General features: G+C 48.6%; 2 protein-coding genes across 2 annotated transcripts in view; both read left to right on the top strand.

The window, feature by feature from the left end:
* Positions 1-3,464, top strand: part of QPCTL (glutaminyl-peptide cyclotransferase-like) — a 19,739-nt gene extending 16,275 nt beyond the window's left edge. Inside the window, exons 6-7 of the mRNA XM_015425017.1 lie at positions 1,008-1,124; positions 3,025-3,464. Coding sequence (XP_015280503.1) covers positions 1,008-1,124; positions 3,025-3,170 — 263 coding nt within the window. The 3' untranslated portion in view covers positions 3,171-3,464. The remainder of the gene's footprint in view (positions 1-1,007; positions 1,125-3,024) is intronic.
* Positions 3,465-8,642: 5,178 nt separating this feature from the next.
* The window catches only part of SARS2 (seryl-tRNA synthetase 2, mitochondrial), a 39,057-nt gene continuing 31,824 nt past the window's right edge, over positions 8,643-15,875 (top strand). The window contains exons 1-4 of the mRNA XM_015425015.1: positions 8,643-8,910; positions 10,714-10,809; positions 11,357-11,386; positions 13,529-13,669. Coding sequence (XP_015280501.1) covers positions 8,653-8,910; positions 10,714-10,809; positions 11,357-11,386; positions 13,529-13,669 — 525 coding nt within the window. The 5' untranslated portion in view covers positions 8,643-8,652. The remainder of the gene's footprint in view (positions 8,911-10,713; positions 10,810-11,356; positions 11,387-13,528; positions 13,670-15,875) is intronic.

Here is a 15,875-nt window from a genome sequence, read left to right as displayed (position 1 = left end):
CGCACAAAGTAAAATTGTTGCTCACAAGACTCTACAGCTTAGAGGGAACATTGCTTGTCACTAGCTGTCCCGCGCTTATTTAATTGATCAAGCGTCCAAGCCGGCGTTAGGATTTCTGTACGCCAGGGGTCCCCAACCTTTTTTGAGCCTGTGGGCACATTTGGTAATTCTGACACACCGTGGTGGGCACGGCCACAGCATGGCTCCCACAAAAGAGCAGCTACAGGAGGCCGAGCCACTCACAAAATGGCTGCTGCGGGTTATCTTAAGTCATACAGTGAAGACCCTTGTGCTGTGGCGGTAAAAGGTAAAGGTTCCCTTGCTCGAAAGCCAGTCGAATCCGACTCTAGGGTTGTGGTGCTCATCTCCGTTTCAAAGCCGAAGAGCCAGCGCTGTCCGAAGACGTTTCTGTGGTCACGTGGCCGGCATGACTAAACACCAAGGCGCATGGAACACTGTTACCTTCCCACCGAAGCGGCACCTATTTATCTACTTGCAGTTTCTTGCTTTCAAACTGCGACCAAATCAATGTGTTTGAAAAATCTGCATAGCCAATCAGAAGCCTTGCTGGGCAAAAGCCCCACCAGGCCCCACCCACTTTCTAAGAACACTTGGAGGACACCAGGAAAGATGCTGGTGGGTGCCGTGGTGCCCACGGGCACCCTGTTGGAGACCCCTGCTGTAAGCCATCCTGAAGACAGGTCTGGGTTGACAGGGCAGGGAAAATACTTTTAGCACATGAAACCCAATGTCTTCCTGCTCCGCAGGGCTGGCTGTCTGGCCTGTTCCCTGGGGCAGCATTGTGGAGACTTCACAGGTTTGTGGTTCTAGCTGTGATGTTCCAGTCTGGGTGTTTGACTTCCAGATCCAAATGCCAATTTCCACACGAGAGCAGCCCTGCCAAAAGTGTCCGAGACATTTGGGCCAGTGCATAGCCAGTCCACCAGTTTGGGATTCTTGCTGAAAGTGCTCGGATTTGAATTCTGGGGTTTTGTTGCATTATGCAGAAAGACGGCTACACCGGCTGAGTCTCCTGGCCTCCCACTCCCAAGAGCAGCTGTATTTCAGCCGGCATCCCATCTACGGCCCCGTCCAAGATGACCACATCCCCTTCCTCCAGAGAGGTAACTCCTTTCCAATACACACAACGCAGTGTTCCCTCTGAGCTGAGTTGGTGTGAGGCTAGCTCACAGTTTTTGAGCCTCTGGCTCACGCATTTTTGTCTTGGCTCGGGAAGGAGGGCTCCAGAGCAAACTAATTTATGCAGTAGCCAAATTGCACGCTCACAACTTTAATGCTAGTAGCTCATAAAGTAGGATTTTTGCTCACAAGATCCCACAGCTTAGAGGGAGCATTGCGCACAAGTCGTTTTCTCTTGCTGTTGTGTCCAGAGGTCTGTGTGAACACAGGGGTCCCCTTTAGAATTTTGACCCAGGGAAATGGGGGCAACCACAAAACGGCCACGTGGGAGGCGGAGTCAACCACACAGAGAAAGCCCAAGTACAAGAGATAATGGTGGGAAAGAGGAGTCCGAGAGAGTGTAAAACCAACACTGTACTGGCAGCTGTCGCAGACGTGTTATTTTAATCTGCACAGCGAATCAGTCCTCAAATGGGCAGTCAAAACCCGTACTGGGCAGCAGGACCCCAGCTGGGCCCCGCCCACTTTCTCAAAACGCTTGGTGGGTGCCAGGAAAGATGCTGGCAGTTGCCATGGTGACCCTGGGCGCCCTGTTGGGGACCCCTGTAAAATCAGACATAACAGCACTGAGTTGCTTTTCTTAATGTCAGGGCTATTTTGGGGCAGGAACGCTCAGGAACGGAGTTCCGGCTGGCTCCCGAGTTGGCAGAGCCCAGCAGGAACTCATTAGCAAAATAGGCCACACCCAACAGCAGAAACTCATTAGGATTGGCTACATTAGGGGTGTGTGGCCTAACATGCAAAGGGGTTCCTGCTACAAAAAAAGGCCCTGGGTTTGGACAACAAACAAGGTAAACAGAATAACAAGCAAAAGGTGGGTGTGGCTGGATGACCACACTTCTGGTAATATGGGGGTGTGGCCTAATATGCCAATGAGTGGTGCTGTCAGGGGTGTGGCCCAATATGCTAATGAGTTTCTGCTACTGGGTGCGGCCTATTATGCTAATGAGTTCCTGCTGGGCTTTTTCTACAAAAAAAGCCCTGCTTAATGTTATTCGTGGAGGGGCTTAGTCGTAGAGCCTCTGTTGTGCTCGAACAAGATCCTAAGGCTCAGTTCCTGGCATTTCTAGTTAAAAGGATTTGGGGCAGTAGAACCCTTTGTAGTCCTTTGGGATCCTTGGGTATGCATGGAGGGTTTGGGGCCATGCTTCGATGGTAGAGCATCTGCTTTTCCTGCAGAAGGTCCCGTGTTCTATTCCCTGACATCTCCAGTGATGAAGGATTAGATAGCAGGTGATGGAAGCACCTCTCCTTAGTGCCGCTACTAGTGAAAGTCGACAGCGCAGACGTTGATAGACCCAGGGTTTGACCTGATATAAGGCAACTTTATGTGTGTGTTTATTTTGTAGAAGTTCTCAGTGGAAGAGCATCTTCTTGGCATACAGAAAGTCCCCGGTTCAATCCCCGGCATCTCCAGTTAAAGGACTAGGCAGGAGGTGATGGGAAAGACCTCAGCCTGAGACCCTGGAGAGCCGCTTGCCAGTCTGAGTAGACAAAACTGACCTGGATGGACCGAAATATCCGATTCAGTTTAAGGCAGCTCCGTTAATGTTCAGGTCAGCTTGTGCAGGGCTTCAGAGAAGGCAGGATGTGACGCCAGTCCCTCCTCCTCCTCCTCCTCCTGTTTTCCTTCACTCCTCCACAGCATGAAGGCAAGTGGAACGAAGCCTGGCCCCTCCCCTAGCTCCTCACAAGGGCTAGAAACTTGGCTTTTGTTTTGGTTTTTCGAACGCTGGTGTTTTGAATTCTAGCCTCAGTATGGGAGTTCTCATCTGCAGGCAGCCCTGGACTTAAAACGCGTGTCGTTGTCTCTCTTTGTGGCAGGGGTCCCGGTCCTTCATCTCATCGCCACCCCTTTCCCCGTGTTCTGGCACACCATGGAGGACACGGAGGCAAAGTTGCACCGACCCACGGTGGAGAACTTGTGTAAGATCTTGGCGGCTTTTGTGGCAGAATACCTGTGGCTGTAAGGGGGTCTGTTGCACCAGGCGTGGAAATCCTCTTCGGTTTACCCTCCGTCCAGTGGCACGTGGAGCGGCCACAGAATATACCTGCTTTGGGAGAAGACTTCGAGCCACTAGATTTAGAGTCCAGGAGCACCTTAAAGACTAATAATATTCTCCAGGTACGCGTCTTCAGGAATCAAACCTCTCTTCATCAGATAACTGAGACTTGCACTTGTGGCCCTTACGGAAACTTTGTCATGCGACTCAAGAGGAGCATAGCGCAGGGAGAGGCAGCGTGCGGCCACGGCCTCCTGTTTGCTGGGGGTTTTTTTTAATAATTCATTTTTTTATTTTAACTCAACTTGAACACAAACTTACATGTTTGTCAACAATAGATTCACACAGTAAGGTAACGGTATAGATTTAAACAATCTTCGAATTGAATTACAAATGGTGGAAAACATCATAATATTTCTTAGGAACATTGAATACCAATTCCACATGTCAGAAACCTAACCTACATTTGAAATGGTTACCTTTTCTTGAACATATGTTTAATTCTGTTCGCTGTTTTGAGCCAGGAACCCCGCAGGGCTTTTGGCTGACAAGCCGAGGCAGAGCCCTTCAAGGGCAGCAAAGAAAAAGAGAACTTCCCTCTTCCCAAAAGGGGTCTTCCTGTCTGATCCCATGTCTGTGATGATTGAACGAGGGGTGAACTCCCTCGCACGCCACCCTACGGTCGTTCCGTCTGTCCCCAAAGAGTTAAGAGATCCGTCCTTGAGTTTGTGAGTCACTGGGGCTGTTGCCGATCTGTTGAAGCCAGAAGTTAACGTCAGATGGCTCTCCTGAGGAGACATGTGTGCCAGGACCCTTGCTAAGGACATAGACCCCCCCCCGCGCAGCACAGCACACCCTCTCCCACTGTTCCAGGAAGGTGCCACGCTGATATGGGGGGTGCTCAGTGGGAGAAGTAGCTGCCACTTGGTGGGGGGGGGGGAATTGAGCCGGAGGCCAGCGAGTGAATGGCAACTGTGCTATAGAAGGTACAATGGGGCCGGTTTTTTTTTCTTTGGGGGGGGGGGGGGTACCAGGAGGCATTTTACTGAAGGCCTCCCGAAGCTGTAGACCCGGCCTTGAGACCCATGAGCCATTCTCCCCAGAGCAGCCTTGAGCCGTAGATGCCTGGTTTCTCTCTTCCATCAGAGGAAACCTTATCTGCTAGCAGAACAGCTCTCTTGGACCCAGCGCCTCTGTGAAGGATTCTGCCCCCACGCCTGTCTAGGAATGAGGGAAAACTCCTATACGTTTATAGTACATTAACAACAATACCCAGGGAGGTAGACTACCCTCTCTGGATTCCCACTCTAGCACCTCCTCAGAGATGCACTCTTAAGGCTCAATGGTAGCGTGCAGCCAGCTAGGCACAGGAGTTTAGGCTTGAAGTCCAGTTACCACAATCAATCAAGACACATTAGAAAACCAAGAGAAGTTTATTTTAGCACAGAGCTTAACAGACTACAGGGAGTACTGAAAACAAGAAAACCTATGGCCCTTGGCCCTAACTAAACATTAGAGATCTGCATAGTTACCAGGATGATCCATAGTCAAGACGTCCCAGTACAAAGTCCAATTAGGTCACATCTTTGTACAAAGCATGCAGCCATGTGCTCACAAGCAGTCCTTTGTTCTCTCCCAGGCCACATGGCATCCCAGCATCTCAGATAGACAGACACAGATCAACAGAGAACATAGCAGGAACCGAACAGAGAGAGCAAGAGAGAATCTCTCATCGGGTTTACACAGATATAGGGCAATTCAGCCTTCAGATTAGCTCTGGCCAGGAGCCAATTGAAGGAGACCTGGGTGTGCCCAAATCTATAGTTACCATGGGAACAACCTCTGAATGGTCAGTTGTCTTGGAGGCCCCACCTGCAGGCATGTGACCCCCACCCCAACCCTCCATGGGTTACGTGCGTATTTGCTTGTTTCTGGTCTCTGCCAGCGAGTGAAGGAATATTTATGGCAGGCAATTGACCAAATGGTCAGCCATCTGGCTTCAAGAGGAAATCAAACAACAGGGGGTCAGCAAGATACATTCCAAGGAGGAAACATGAAGCCCATAGAGCATTCCAAGGGAGACATAAAGCCTATAGAAATCAATATTTCTCGTTCATGACTGTCCGCGGCTTCAGCAGCTCTTTCGGCTAACTGGCTTTTAACGTGCGTCCGTCCCTGAAGGCAGAGCCATTTTGTTTTGAGATGTAAAATTTGAAGCCGCTAGTTTGGACTGTGAAGGGGGTTGATGGGACTTCTGACGTGGTTTGGGCCACCTCTCCCTGCCCTGAGTCTCATCTGTTCTGTACCAAGCAGAACTGGTTTGTATTCTTCATGTTTATTGAAGGGTGTTAAAGACAGCTTCAAGGGGCGATGGGATTCCTGCACGGAGAACTGCTTCAAGCCTGCATGGGGTGGGACTGTGTGCACGTTTCCCTTGTTATTTCTTCCGTTGAAGGAATGTTGTAACTGGGGCGAAAGAATTCTTGCATCCTGGCTTACAACTGCAGTAGAAGCCAGAGGTGGTACAGTGGGCTTCTATGAGTCCTAACTGCAGTTGGGGTTTAACAAATAAATTAAACTCTCACATGGGTAAAGGGAGGAAGGGTCTCAGCATGACCTTCCTTCCTTCCTTTACTTAGAGGGAGTATATTTTATATAGAAAAACATTCGGCTGTGATTTCCCTCTGTTTCCCACTGGCAGGTGGAAGTGGTATAGCCCTTTCCTCTCAGTCAGGACTGTACCGTTTCCTTTTGTTATGTGTGTCAACTATGTCTGAGCCCCTCCTCCAGTTGTGGAGGAGTTAAAAAAAATAAAAAGTTTTACTTTTTATTCTGTCTCTTGTCTTTCTCTTGTTCTCGAGGGCAGTGGTATAATGTTCTCGCTGCAAAACACCAGTGGATATTCCAACTTTGGGAATCTGGTTTTCTGTTGGCACTGCTCCCTGACCCACGGCCAGCCTTTCCTTGTTATCTTATCAATTTACACACACACACACCTGAGGTGCTGCTCGTTAGGGTGTGGGGTGCAGGGTTCCCGATACAAAGACAACAGGACACAAACAGCTTCTGCAGGAACTGATAGGAAGGAAGGAAGGAAGGAAGGAACGAACCTCCTTCTTTCACGCAGCAGCTTTATTTATACACCGGGAGTTACAAGCATTAGAGCATCCTTTTGGAATGTGTGTGTGTATGTTTTCAAGTTCTCTCAGGCAGCTGTCTGCTATCTGCCTCTCAAGGCTAACTTACTGCGTAGAGGCAGTCACCAGACGTCTCATGCTGTTAGCACACAAATACTTCTGGGTTTCCAATCTCCAGCCAGGAGATTCCATTTGCACTGCCCTACACACACCCCTTTCCATCCGTTCTCAAGACTGTTTATGGTAACAGTGACAGCATTGCTAACTCAAGTCCTGGAGAGTTGGGGATGGAGTCTGGGTAAGGCGGTTTTTGGGGACAGACCTTAGCAGGATATAATGCCATAGAGTTCACCTTCCAAAGCTGCATTTTCTGGAGATCAGCTGTAATTCTGGGAGAACACCAGACCTCACCTGGAGGTTGACAAACCTAGCAGAGGGACACGCCTGGGAAAAGGGGCTCTGTGCAGGCCCATTGGGATAGATGTCTTGCAGCATCTATTTAGCCACACACACTCTCCCCCCCCCCCAATAAGGTAAAGGTTTCCCTTGCTCGAAAGTCAGTCGAATCCGACTCTAGGGTTGCGGTGCTCATCTCTGTTTCCAAGCTGAAGAGCCAGCGCTGTCCAAAGACGTCTCCGTGGTCATGTGGCCGGCATGACTAAACACCGAGGCACACGGAACGCTGTTACCTTCCCACCAAAGTGGTACCTATTTATCTACTTGCAATTTCTTGCTTTCGAACTGCTGAACTACCGGACCTTCCGGTCTGCAGTTCAGCGTCTTAACCACTTGAGCCACTGCACCCCCAATAAACTGCAGTGCAAAAGGCTGCTTTCCCTCCAGAGGTGGGTGCTTGTATTGCAAAAAACAAATCAACCAAAACTTGCACAGAGTTGGATTGGTCCAAAACAGAATCTAGAAACATCAGTCATCATCAGTGTTCCCTCTAAGCAGAGTTAGTGTGAGCTAGCTCACAGTTTTTTAGCGCCCGGCTCACATTTTTGTCCAAACTCAGGAAGAATGGCTCTAGGTAAAGGTAAAGGTTCCCTTGCTCGAAAGCCAGTCGAGTCCAACTCTAGGGTTGCGGTGCTCATCTCCGTTTCCAAGCTGAAGAGCCAGCGCTGTCCGAAGACGTTTCCGTGGTCATGTGGCCGGCATGACTAAACACCGAGGCACACGGAACGCTGTTACCTTCCCACCAAAGTGGTACCTATTTATCTACTTGCAATTTCTTGCTTTCGAACTGCTAGGTTGGCAGGAGCTGGAACTAGAGATGGGAGCTAACTCCGTCATGTGGCAACTCGGATCTCGAACTGCTGAACTACCGACCTTCCACAGCCTGCAGTTCAGCGTCTTAACCACTTGAGCCACCGCAGCTCCTTGAATGGCTCTAGAGTAAACTAATTTATGCAGCAGCCAAATCGCTCGCTCACAACTTCCATGCCAGTCGCTCGCAAAGTAGAATCTTTTTGCTCACAAGACCACAGCTTAGAGGGAGCATTGGTCATCATGAGAATATCCTTTTTTGTATGGGCCAACAAAAAAACAAAACCCAAAAAACCAGAACTGTGCAGGCTTCTGGGTTCTGCAGAACTCTGTATCAGGCTTAGGGGTGCCAACCTCCAGGCAGGGCCTGGAATGCTCACAGAATTACAACAGATAAACAGAGATCAGTTCCCCTGGAGAAAATAGCTGCTTTGGAGGGTGGAGTCTCTGGCATCACATCCCTCCCTCCCTCAGCTGTGCCTTTCCCAGACTCCACCCCCAAATCTGCAGGAATATCTGAATGCTGAGCTAGCAATCTTGATTTCCTAGGGCCTGATTCAGACATTGCATTGACAGCTGTCGGTTGGGAAATATCTGAAGATGTGAGGGGATGGAGCCTGGGAGGGCGGGGTTTAGGGATGGGAGAGACTTCAGCAGGGTAGAAAGCCATAGAGTTCCCCCCTCCAAGGCAGCCATTTTCTCCAGGGGAGCTGATCTCTATTGTCTGGAGAGCAGAAATAATAGTGGGAGATCTCCAGGCCCCACCTGGAGGCTGGCAACCCCATAGCAGACAAGAAAACTGAAGAGTAGCACTTGACTTTTGTATTGTCCTCCCCCCCCTTTTTCCCAAGTTGTTGCATCTTTATTTATATAGCACTAATATAAAAAACACAGATTCTTCGCTCCCCCAATTGTTCCCTCACTATGGCAACCAAGTCTCAGCTGGGACGAGACTACCGACGTCTCTGATTGGCCCGTCGGTAGAACGCTGCGCAGACGGCGTTCTGTCATTGGACACAGGCAGCGGTATCACATGACCTCCCAACATGGCGGCGCCCGTGCGGCTCTACCGGGGCCTGGGGCGGCAATGGAGGGTCTTGCAACGGGGGCTCCAGCAGCCGCTAGCTAGGACGGAGAGCGGCAGCGCCCCCGCTGGGAAAAGCCGATTGTACGAGCATGTGCAAAATGGGTGGACGGCGCGGCCCCGCCTGGACGTGGAGGCGCTGAGCGCGCGGCAGGAGGCGGCGGAACGGGAGCTGGAGAGGCGGAAGGGGCCCCTGGCGCCCGGGGATCTGCGCCAGATCGTAAGCACCTTGCGGTGATGGTGGGGGGACCTTGAGTTGAGTCTGAGTTTTTGCGGCCCCAGAGCTGAGGAAGAAACTCTGGGTGTGTGCAGAGAGCAGTTGGCACAAATGGTCCCGCGAGGACTTGCATCTCCCTCTGGTTTTCCATTTATTTATCTCAAGTATTTCAATCCCGGAGTACAGTAAAAATGTTTAGGAGGCGGCTTGCCACTTAATAAATAACGGTAAAGCATAAAAGTACAGTCAAATGTTGAAGAAATGGAGGCCCCGTTTGCACTTTCTGAATGAAATTAGTAAGGTGTATATCTGTGCAGTGCCTTTTAATCCCACCCTTCTTCCAAGAGTTGTGGCTGGTGTTTGTGGTCTTGTGCTCCTCGCTCCTTCGCGCGAGAAACTTGTGACATAAGGTAGACTAAGAGAAAGAACAACTGCCCAAGGTCACATGGTAGCAGAGTACAGATTTGAACTTGGGTCTGTCAGAAGATCCTGGTCTGATGCTCTGATAGCTATAATGAGCTGACATTCTCTCATCAGGCTTGGGTGTCTAAAGGAGAAATAAGATGAGCTGTCCCATCTATCATAACATTGGAAGGGACCTTGTATCTATCAAATCCAAGCCCTCACTCAATGCAGGAAATTCAAAGCTAGGGCATTCTCGATAGATGGTTTGTCCACCCTCTGCCTGAAGATCTTCCAGGTAGTTAGTTCCATTGTCAAACTGCTCTGTTAAGAAACTGTTATGTTTCTCCTAATGTTCTACCAACATTTATATACCTGGAACTTAAGCACATTGGAAGCACACAGAGAAGTTAAATGGTTCACAAGGAAACCAAGCCAAGAGGCCCCTGTGGCAATGTAAGCTCAGCTCAGACATGGCCTGAAGGCATCAGCTCTCTCACAACTGTAGGAAAAGGCAGTGGGTGAGATGACAGCAGTAACTGTTGCTACTGAGAGGTCTTACTCAAGGCAGGGCTGCTGGGATTGGCACTGTTTACAGTCCTCCAAAGCCTATCGCGGACTTTCCCAGTGAGATAAATGGTCAATCCCCCCTTGCATTAGATTGTGCCTTGCAGCAGTCTAAAGTAGCAAGAACAAGTCCTGCTGGCATCCAAAAAATGCAATCCTGCTGCCCTTCAGCCTTCTCTTTTCTAGGTCCAATTTACCCAGTTCCTTCAACATTTCTTCATAGAACTTGTGTTCCAACCCCATCCCCGCAAACTATCTTTATGGCACTCCTCTGAATCTGTTTCAGTTTGTCTACCGCCTTTGTGAAATTTGGCACTATGAACAGTCCTCCAGAATTGTTCTGTGAATGCAGAATAGAGTAGCACTGTTAATCTTGTGACTTGGGTACTGTCCTTCTGTTAATGAAGCATTTACCTAGGGGCTGTAACTCAGTAGAAAAGCTCCTGTTTTTCATGCAGATGGTCCCAGGTTCAATTCTTGGCATTTCCAGTTAAAAAGGACCAGATGGAAGGTGATGTGAAACACCTCTGCCTGAGGCCCTGGAGCACTGCTTCCAGTCCAAGTAGACAATACTGACCTTCATGGACCGATGGTCTGACTCAGTAAAGGGCAGCTTCATCTTTGAAGCCCAAAACTGCATTAGGCATTTTTATGGCAGGATATTTGTTTAAAATTTTATTTAAATATGTATACCCCACCTTTCCTCTTGGCTCAAGGTGGCTCCATTTTTGTTGATTTATTCTGATCTATTTATTTACAAAGTATTTTTGATACTCTGTTTCTTCATGCATGTCCAGCTCATAACTCTTTTCTTTTTTTTAAATGATCACTTGCCAGCTTGCTACTTGGAAGAGGCTGGTTGAGGTGCAAGAGGAGATCGCAAAACTCGAAGCAGAGAAAGCAGAAGTAGCTGAAAGCGTGAAAAATCTTGTGGTGAGTTTGCCCTTGTAGAATAACCCCACCGGGAAGTGCACAGGCAGTGCAGCAAATACACATAGAAAATTTGCAACGCTTCTGGGACTGTGGGTATCTCCCTTCCCCTAATATCTGGTTTTGCATTTCGTAGCACCACAGAGGCTGCAAAGGTGTGACTATTGTCAAATTGCCTACCACAACTGTGAGAGGAGGTGCAGTGAAGATGTACTGTAGCCATATTTTTAGACTTGTTGAATTTTTTGGCATATAACCAGCAATGTTCCCTCTAAGCTGCGGAGCCCTTTGAGCAAAAATTCTACTTTGTGAGGTACTGGCATTCAAATTGTGAGCAAGCGATTTGGCTGCTGCATAAATTACCTTGCTCTGGAGCCATCTTTCCTGAGCGAAGACAAAAATCTGTGAGCTGGAGGCTAAAAATCTGTGAGCTAGCTCACACTAACTCGGCTTAGAGGGAACACTGAACCAGTAGTAATTGCTACATTGTGCTGTTGGGTTTATTTGGGGGAAAACACGTTACCTTTCTGTTTTCTCTTCCCAATTCCAGAAAAGCCACAAGAATACTACTTTGCAGTCGGTAAGAACAGGCCCCCCCCCCCCCTGCTCTCTGGGTGACTAGCCGTGACATTGCTTCACCGAGTTATTCAAGTCTAAGCCCACTGATTTCAGAAAGCTTGGATTGCAGTAAGCCATGGAGTCCTCAACCTTTTTGAGCCTGTGGACACCTTTGGAATTTTGAGACAGCGTGGAGAGTGCCACCCCAAAATGGCTGCCGCAGAAAGTGGAGCTGAACCCAAAATGGCTGCTGCAGGAGGTGGAGCCAAACACAACACCTCCCTCCTCACTTTGCAAAAGAGTCATGGAAAGGGAATAAAAAGTCATGTATAAAAGCCTGGGTGGTGGAGGGAGAAAGAGAAGGGGGATTTTAAATGAATGATTGCATCTTAATTTCGTTGTACTATGTACAATGACAACAAACTATATTATTATTATTATTATTATTATTATTATTATTATTATTATTATTAAAAAGAAGGGAAGTCTAAAGGGGAAATGGAACTACTCAGAGATCCTATAGTGGCTGTGGCTGCTATTTCAGTGGAAAACCCTTTCATCCGAACGAGGGGGCCCAACAACAAGCCCCGCCTTACAATGGGCCCTCCCACTTTCTGAAAGTTAAGTGAGTGCCAGGAGGTACTGGTGGGCATTATGGTGGCCACGGGCGCCATGTTAGGGATCCCAGCTGTAACTCATAGTGCCATCCAAAGCAGACGTATGCTCTTCTGAGCCCTGTGGCCATGCAGAGCCAGCCACAACTTATTCGAGCCAGTTTTCAGGTCTGCTCTTAGCAAAAAAACGATTGATCCGGTGTTCTATGTTATTACAATGAATAATGTTGGGTTTTTTTAATCAAATAATTTGTAAACTACAAAAGGCATATGAATATGCAGAAAATATAGAATTACGTCTAAAAATAGAATGCCTGTCTAATGCTAACTATCTAAACCCTCTTTCAGTATTCCTCCCTAATCATAGGCTGTGGTCAAACACACGAAATAATCCACTCTCAATCCACTTTGCAACTGGATTTTACCAGTTCACACAGTAAAATCCAGTTGGAAAGTGCACTGAAAGTGGATTGTGTGTGTGACCACAGCTTTAGAGAACCTGTCATTAGCAACTGTCAATTACTACTATTTTACTTAAACCATTATCATCTCCATTCTTTGTATCGCTCTTGACCACAGAAGATCTATTCTACGAGTATTTCTAATATTCCGATAGGCAGTTAATTTAACTAAAGTATATATCTCCTTTATCTTTTCCAACCGATCTTGTAATTTAGGAGGGTTTTTTTCCCTTTCCATTGCCTGGTGAGAACCAGCCTGGCAAGCAGTAATCATATGTAAAACAAACCTTTTGTTGATCTTTAGACGTGTCAGGCAAGTAATTCAACAATAAAGTCTCTGATCTATGGAGGATTTGTACTTCTAACCCTATTGAGATAGCTTTCACCACTAATTTCCAATAGTTAGAAGCTTGTATACATTCCCACCACATATGGGGGGGAAATTGCCCTATCTTCTTTACAAAATCAGCATCAGTAATGTTAATCAGCTAATTGTTGGCACAGTCTGATTGGTTGTTTTTTTTTTAAACATAGCTCTCACTGAAAGTGTCTAATTTAGCACTGCTCATCCGGGTACGATTTATGCAAAGATAATTAGGGGCAGAGTTAATGTTTGAAGATAAGAAACAAGTTCTTATCTCATGGACCATTCTGAGAAAGTAGACCATAGTTCATTAAACATTTTAATTTTTGTCCATTGATTAAGTACACCCCCCCCCCCCCGCCCAAGGAGATAAAATGCACTGTTGATGCGCAGCCGGTCTTGTGTGTACAGAGCAATTTAGTGAATTGCGAACTCTTCCACCTCTGTGGGAATGAGCCCAAAGGTCAGCTGGTGTAGAAATTACAGTTCTTATTAATTAGGGGCCACTTCCTTTCTGAGAACTTCCTGTTATCGATGTTTCCGTTAAGTTTACACTTGCTAAGGGGCCCCGCAGGCCCCCCGGCCAGGCTTAGCATACAAAACTTAAGTCCCATCAATTGTCCAGCACCATGGACCACCAGCATGGCCACAGATCAGTTTGGCTCTGAGATGTGTTCTTCACGTATACTTGGATCTGACGGCCTTCACCTTTTTTTCCCATCCAGCTCCCTGCTTACAAGGCCTTGCGGGAGCGTGGGAGAGAGCTCCGCCTCCAGGTCAACGTCTTGCAACATGAGGAAACAGAGTTGGATGAACAGTACTACCTGAGTGCCCTCAAGCTGCCCAACAGGACCCACCCTGACGTGGTAAAGAGCGTGGTACAGAGAAACAGTGGAGATCGGGGGGGGGGGTCAGGTGAGCCCACCTGGGTGGAAGATTCTAGCCAAGGCAGCCTTTTACCATCTCCGGCTGATTAGGCAGTTGGTTCCCTTCCTCGAATGCAATGATCTGGCAACAGTGATCCATGCAGTGGTCACCTCGAGGTTGGACTACTGCAATGCTCTCTACATGGGGCTGCCCTTGTCGCAATTCTGGAAGCTGCAGCTGGTGCAAAATGTGGCGGCCAGGCTGCTGATGGGCCTCCCTATGTGAGAGCACATCCAGCCTGTGCTGAAGGCACTACACTGGCTGCCAATAGCATACTGGATTTGCATCAAGGTGCTGGTTTTGACCTTTAAAGCCCTATACGGTCTAGGGCCTGCCTACCTGAGGGACCGCCTTTCCCCACATGTTCCCCAGAGAGCACTGAGGTTGGGTCTCAAAACCGTTTGACCCTCCCTGACCGGAAGACACCAGACTGGCCTCAACCAGGAATTTCTCGGTAGCGGCTCTACACTGGTGGAATGAGCTCCCGGAAGACATCAGGGCCCTGCAGGGCCTGTAAAACGGAGCTCTTCCACCAGGCCTTCGATTAGGAGCCGCTACTAATAACAACTGAATTGCTAAGGCCGTCTCTGTCAACATCAAATGCGGCCAGCTGGGATACACTGGACACCGACTCTGGCCATATTTTTGTCACCATCTGAACATGGCCTGCTGAGTTGTTACCGCCATCAGCACGTTACTTGTGTTTGTTATTTGTTATGTTTGTAAGTGGGTGTGCAAAAAAAAAATTCGGCCCGATTCAGATTCAGCCGAATCGGGCAGAATCCATTTCGGCTGGCAGACAGACTCCCGCATGTAAATTTCAGCAGTACAGCCCATTAGGGAGTCTTTTGGCCAGCCCAATGTCAATTTCGGCCCCATTATATATGGCTGGGAAAAAGTTACTTTTTTCGCACCATAGAGAACAGTGGAGGGGATGGGCGCAACCTGTTTGGGGGTCCGTAGAATTGGACTCCCTGGTTCAATGTTCTTAAAACTTGGTGGGTATCTTGGGGAGAGGCTCCTGCAGCTACCCTGCGAGTTTGGAACCTCCCTCTTAAACCCCCTCTCCTCCAGTCCCCAGAATATACCCTATGTTTTCGCCATTGACTTCAATGGCCCATAGGATATAATAGGGCTGAATTGCTGCCGAAGTTCGGTGGCAATCCGATTCAGATCAGAGAATCTGAATCGGCCTGCAGCAGCCCAAAAGGGGCCCTTTAACTCAAGATGCCGTGGGAATTGAACCTGGGGCCTTCTGCATGCCTGCCAAGCAGTTGCTCTGCTATGGAGCCATGGCCCCGCCCTTGCTACGGTGGTCATCTTGGGTGAAGGATGATATGCCAGACCTAATTGGCATCGCCTAAGGTGCTGAGAATTTGTAGCAATGCTACACAGAGTCATAGAATCATAGAGTTGGAAGGGATCTCCAGAGTCATTTAGTCCAACCCCCTGCACAATGCAGGAGATTCACAAATACCTCCCCCATGCCCCCAGTGACCCCTGCTCTGTGCCCAGAAGAAAGGGGGGGACTCTTCAGGATCCTTGGCCAAACTGGCCTGGAGAACAGTTGCTTCCTGAACCCCAAAGTGGCGATCAGCATTTCCCTGGGCGTGTAAAAAAGGGCCACGAGAACTAAACACTGAGGCGACCCTCCCTGCCCTCCCTGCTTCTCATGATCTGCCTTAGTTCACAGAATCAGCATTGCTGTCAGAGGGCCACCTAGCCTCTGTTTGAAAACCTCCAAAAAAGGAGAGCCCGCCACCTCCCAAGGAAGCCTGTTCCACTGAGGAACCGTTCTTAACTGTCAGGAAGTTCGTCCTAATGTTTAGCCAAAAAACGTTTCTGATTTCATTTAAACCCGTTGGTTCTGGCTGGCCTTCTGGGGCAACAGAGAACAGCTCCGCCCCATCCTCTGTACGACAGCCCTTCAAGTACTTGAAGGTGGTTCTCACATCACCTCTCAGTCGCCTCCTCTCCAGGCTAGACGACCCAACTCCTTCGACCTTTCCTCATAGGACTTGGTCTCCAGACCCCTCACCATCTTCGTTGCCCTCCTCTGGACATGTTCCAGCTTGTCTACATCCTTTTAAAATTGTGGTGCCCCAAACTGGAGCTGCGGTGGCTCAAGTGGTTAAGATGCTGAAC

The sequence above is a fragment of the Gekko japonicus genome, unplaced genomic scaffold (assembly GCF_001447785.1).
Source record: "Gekko japonicus isolate JY-2015 unplaced genomic scaffold, Gekko_japonicus_V1.1 scaffold2296, whole genome shotgun sequence".
Classification (NCBI taxonomy): domain Eukaryota; kingdom Metazoa; phylum Chordata; class Lepidosauria; order Squamata; family Gekkonidae; genus Gekko; species Gekko japonicus.
This window is presented reverse-complemented; position numbering and strand designations above follow the sequence as displayed.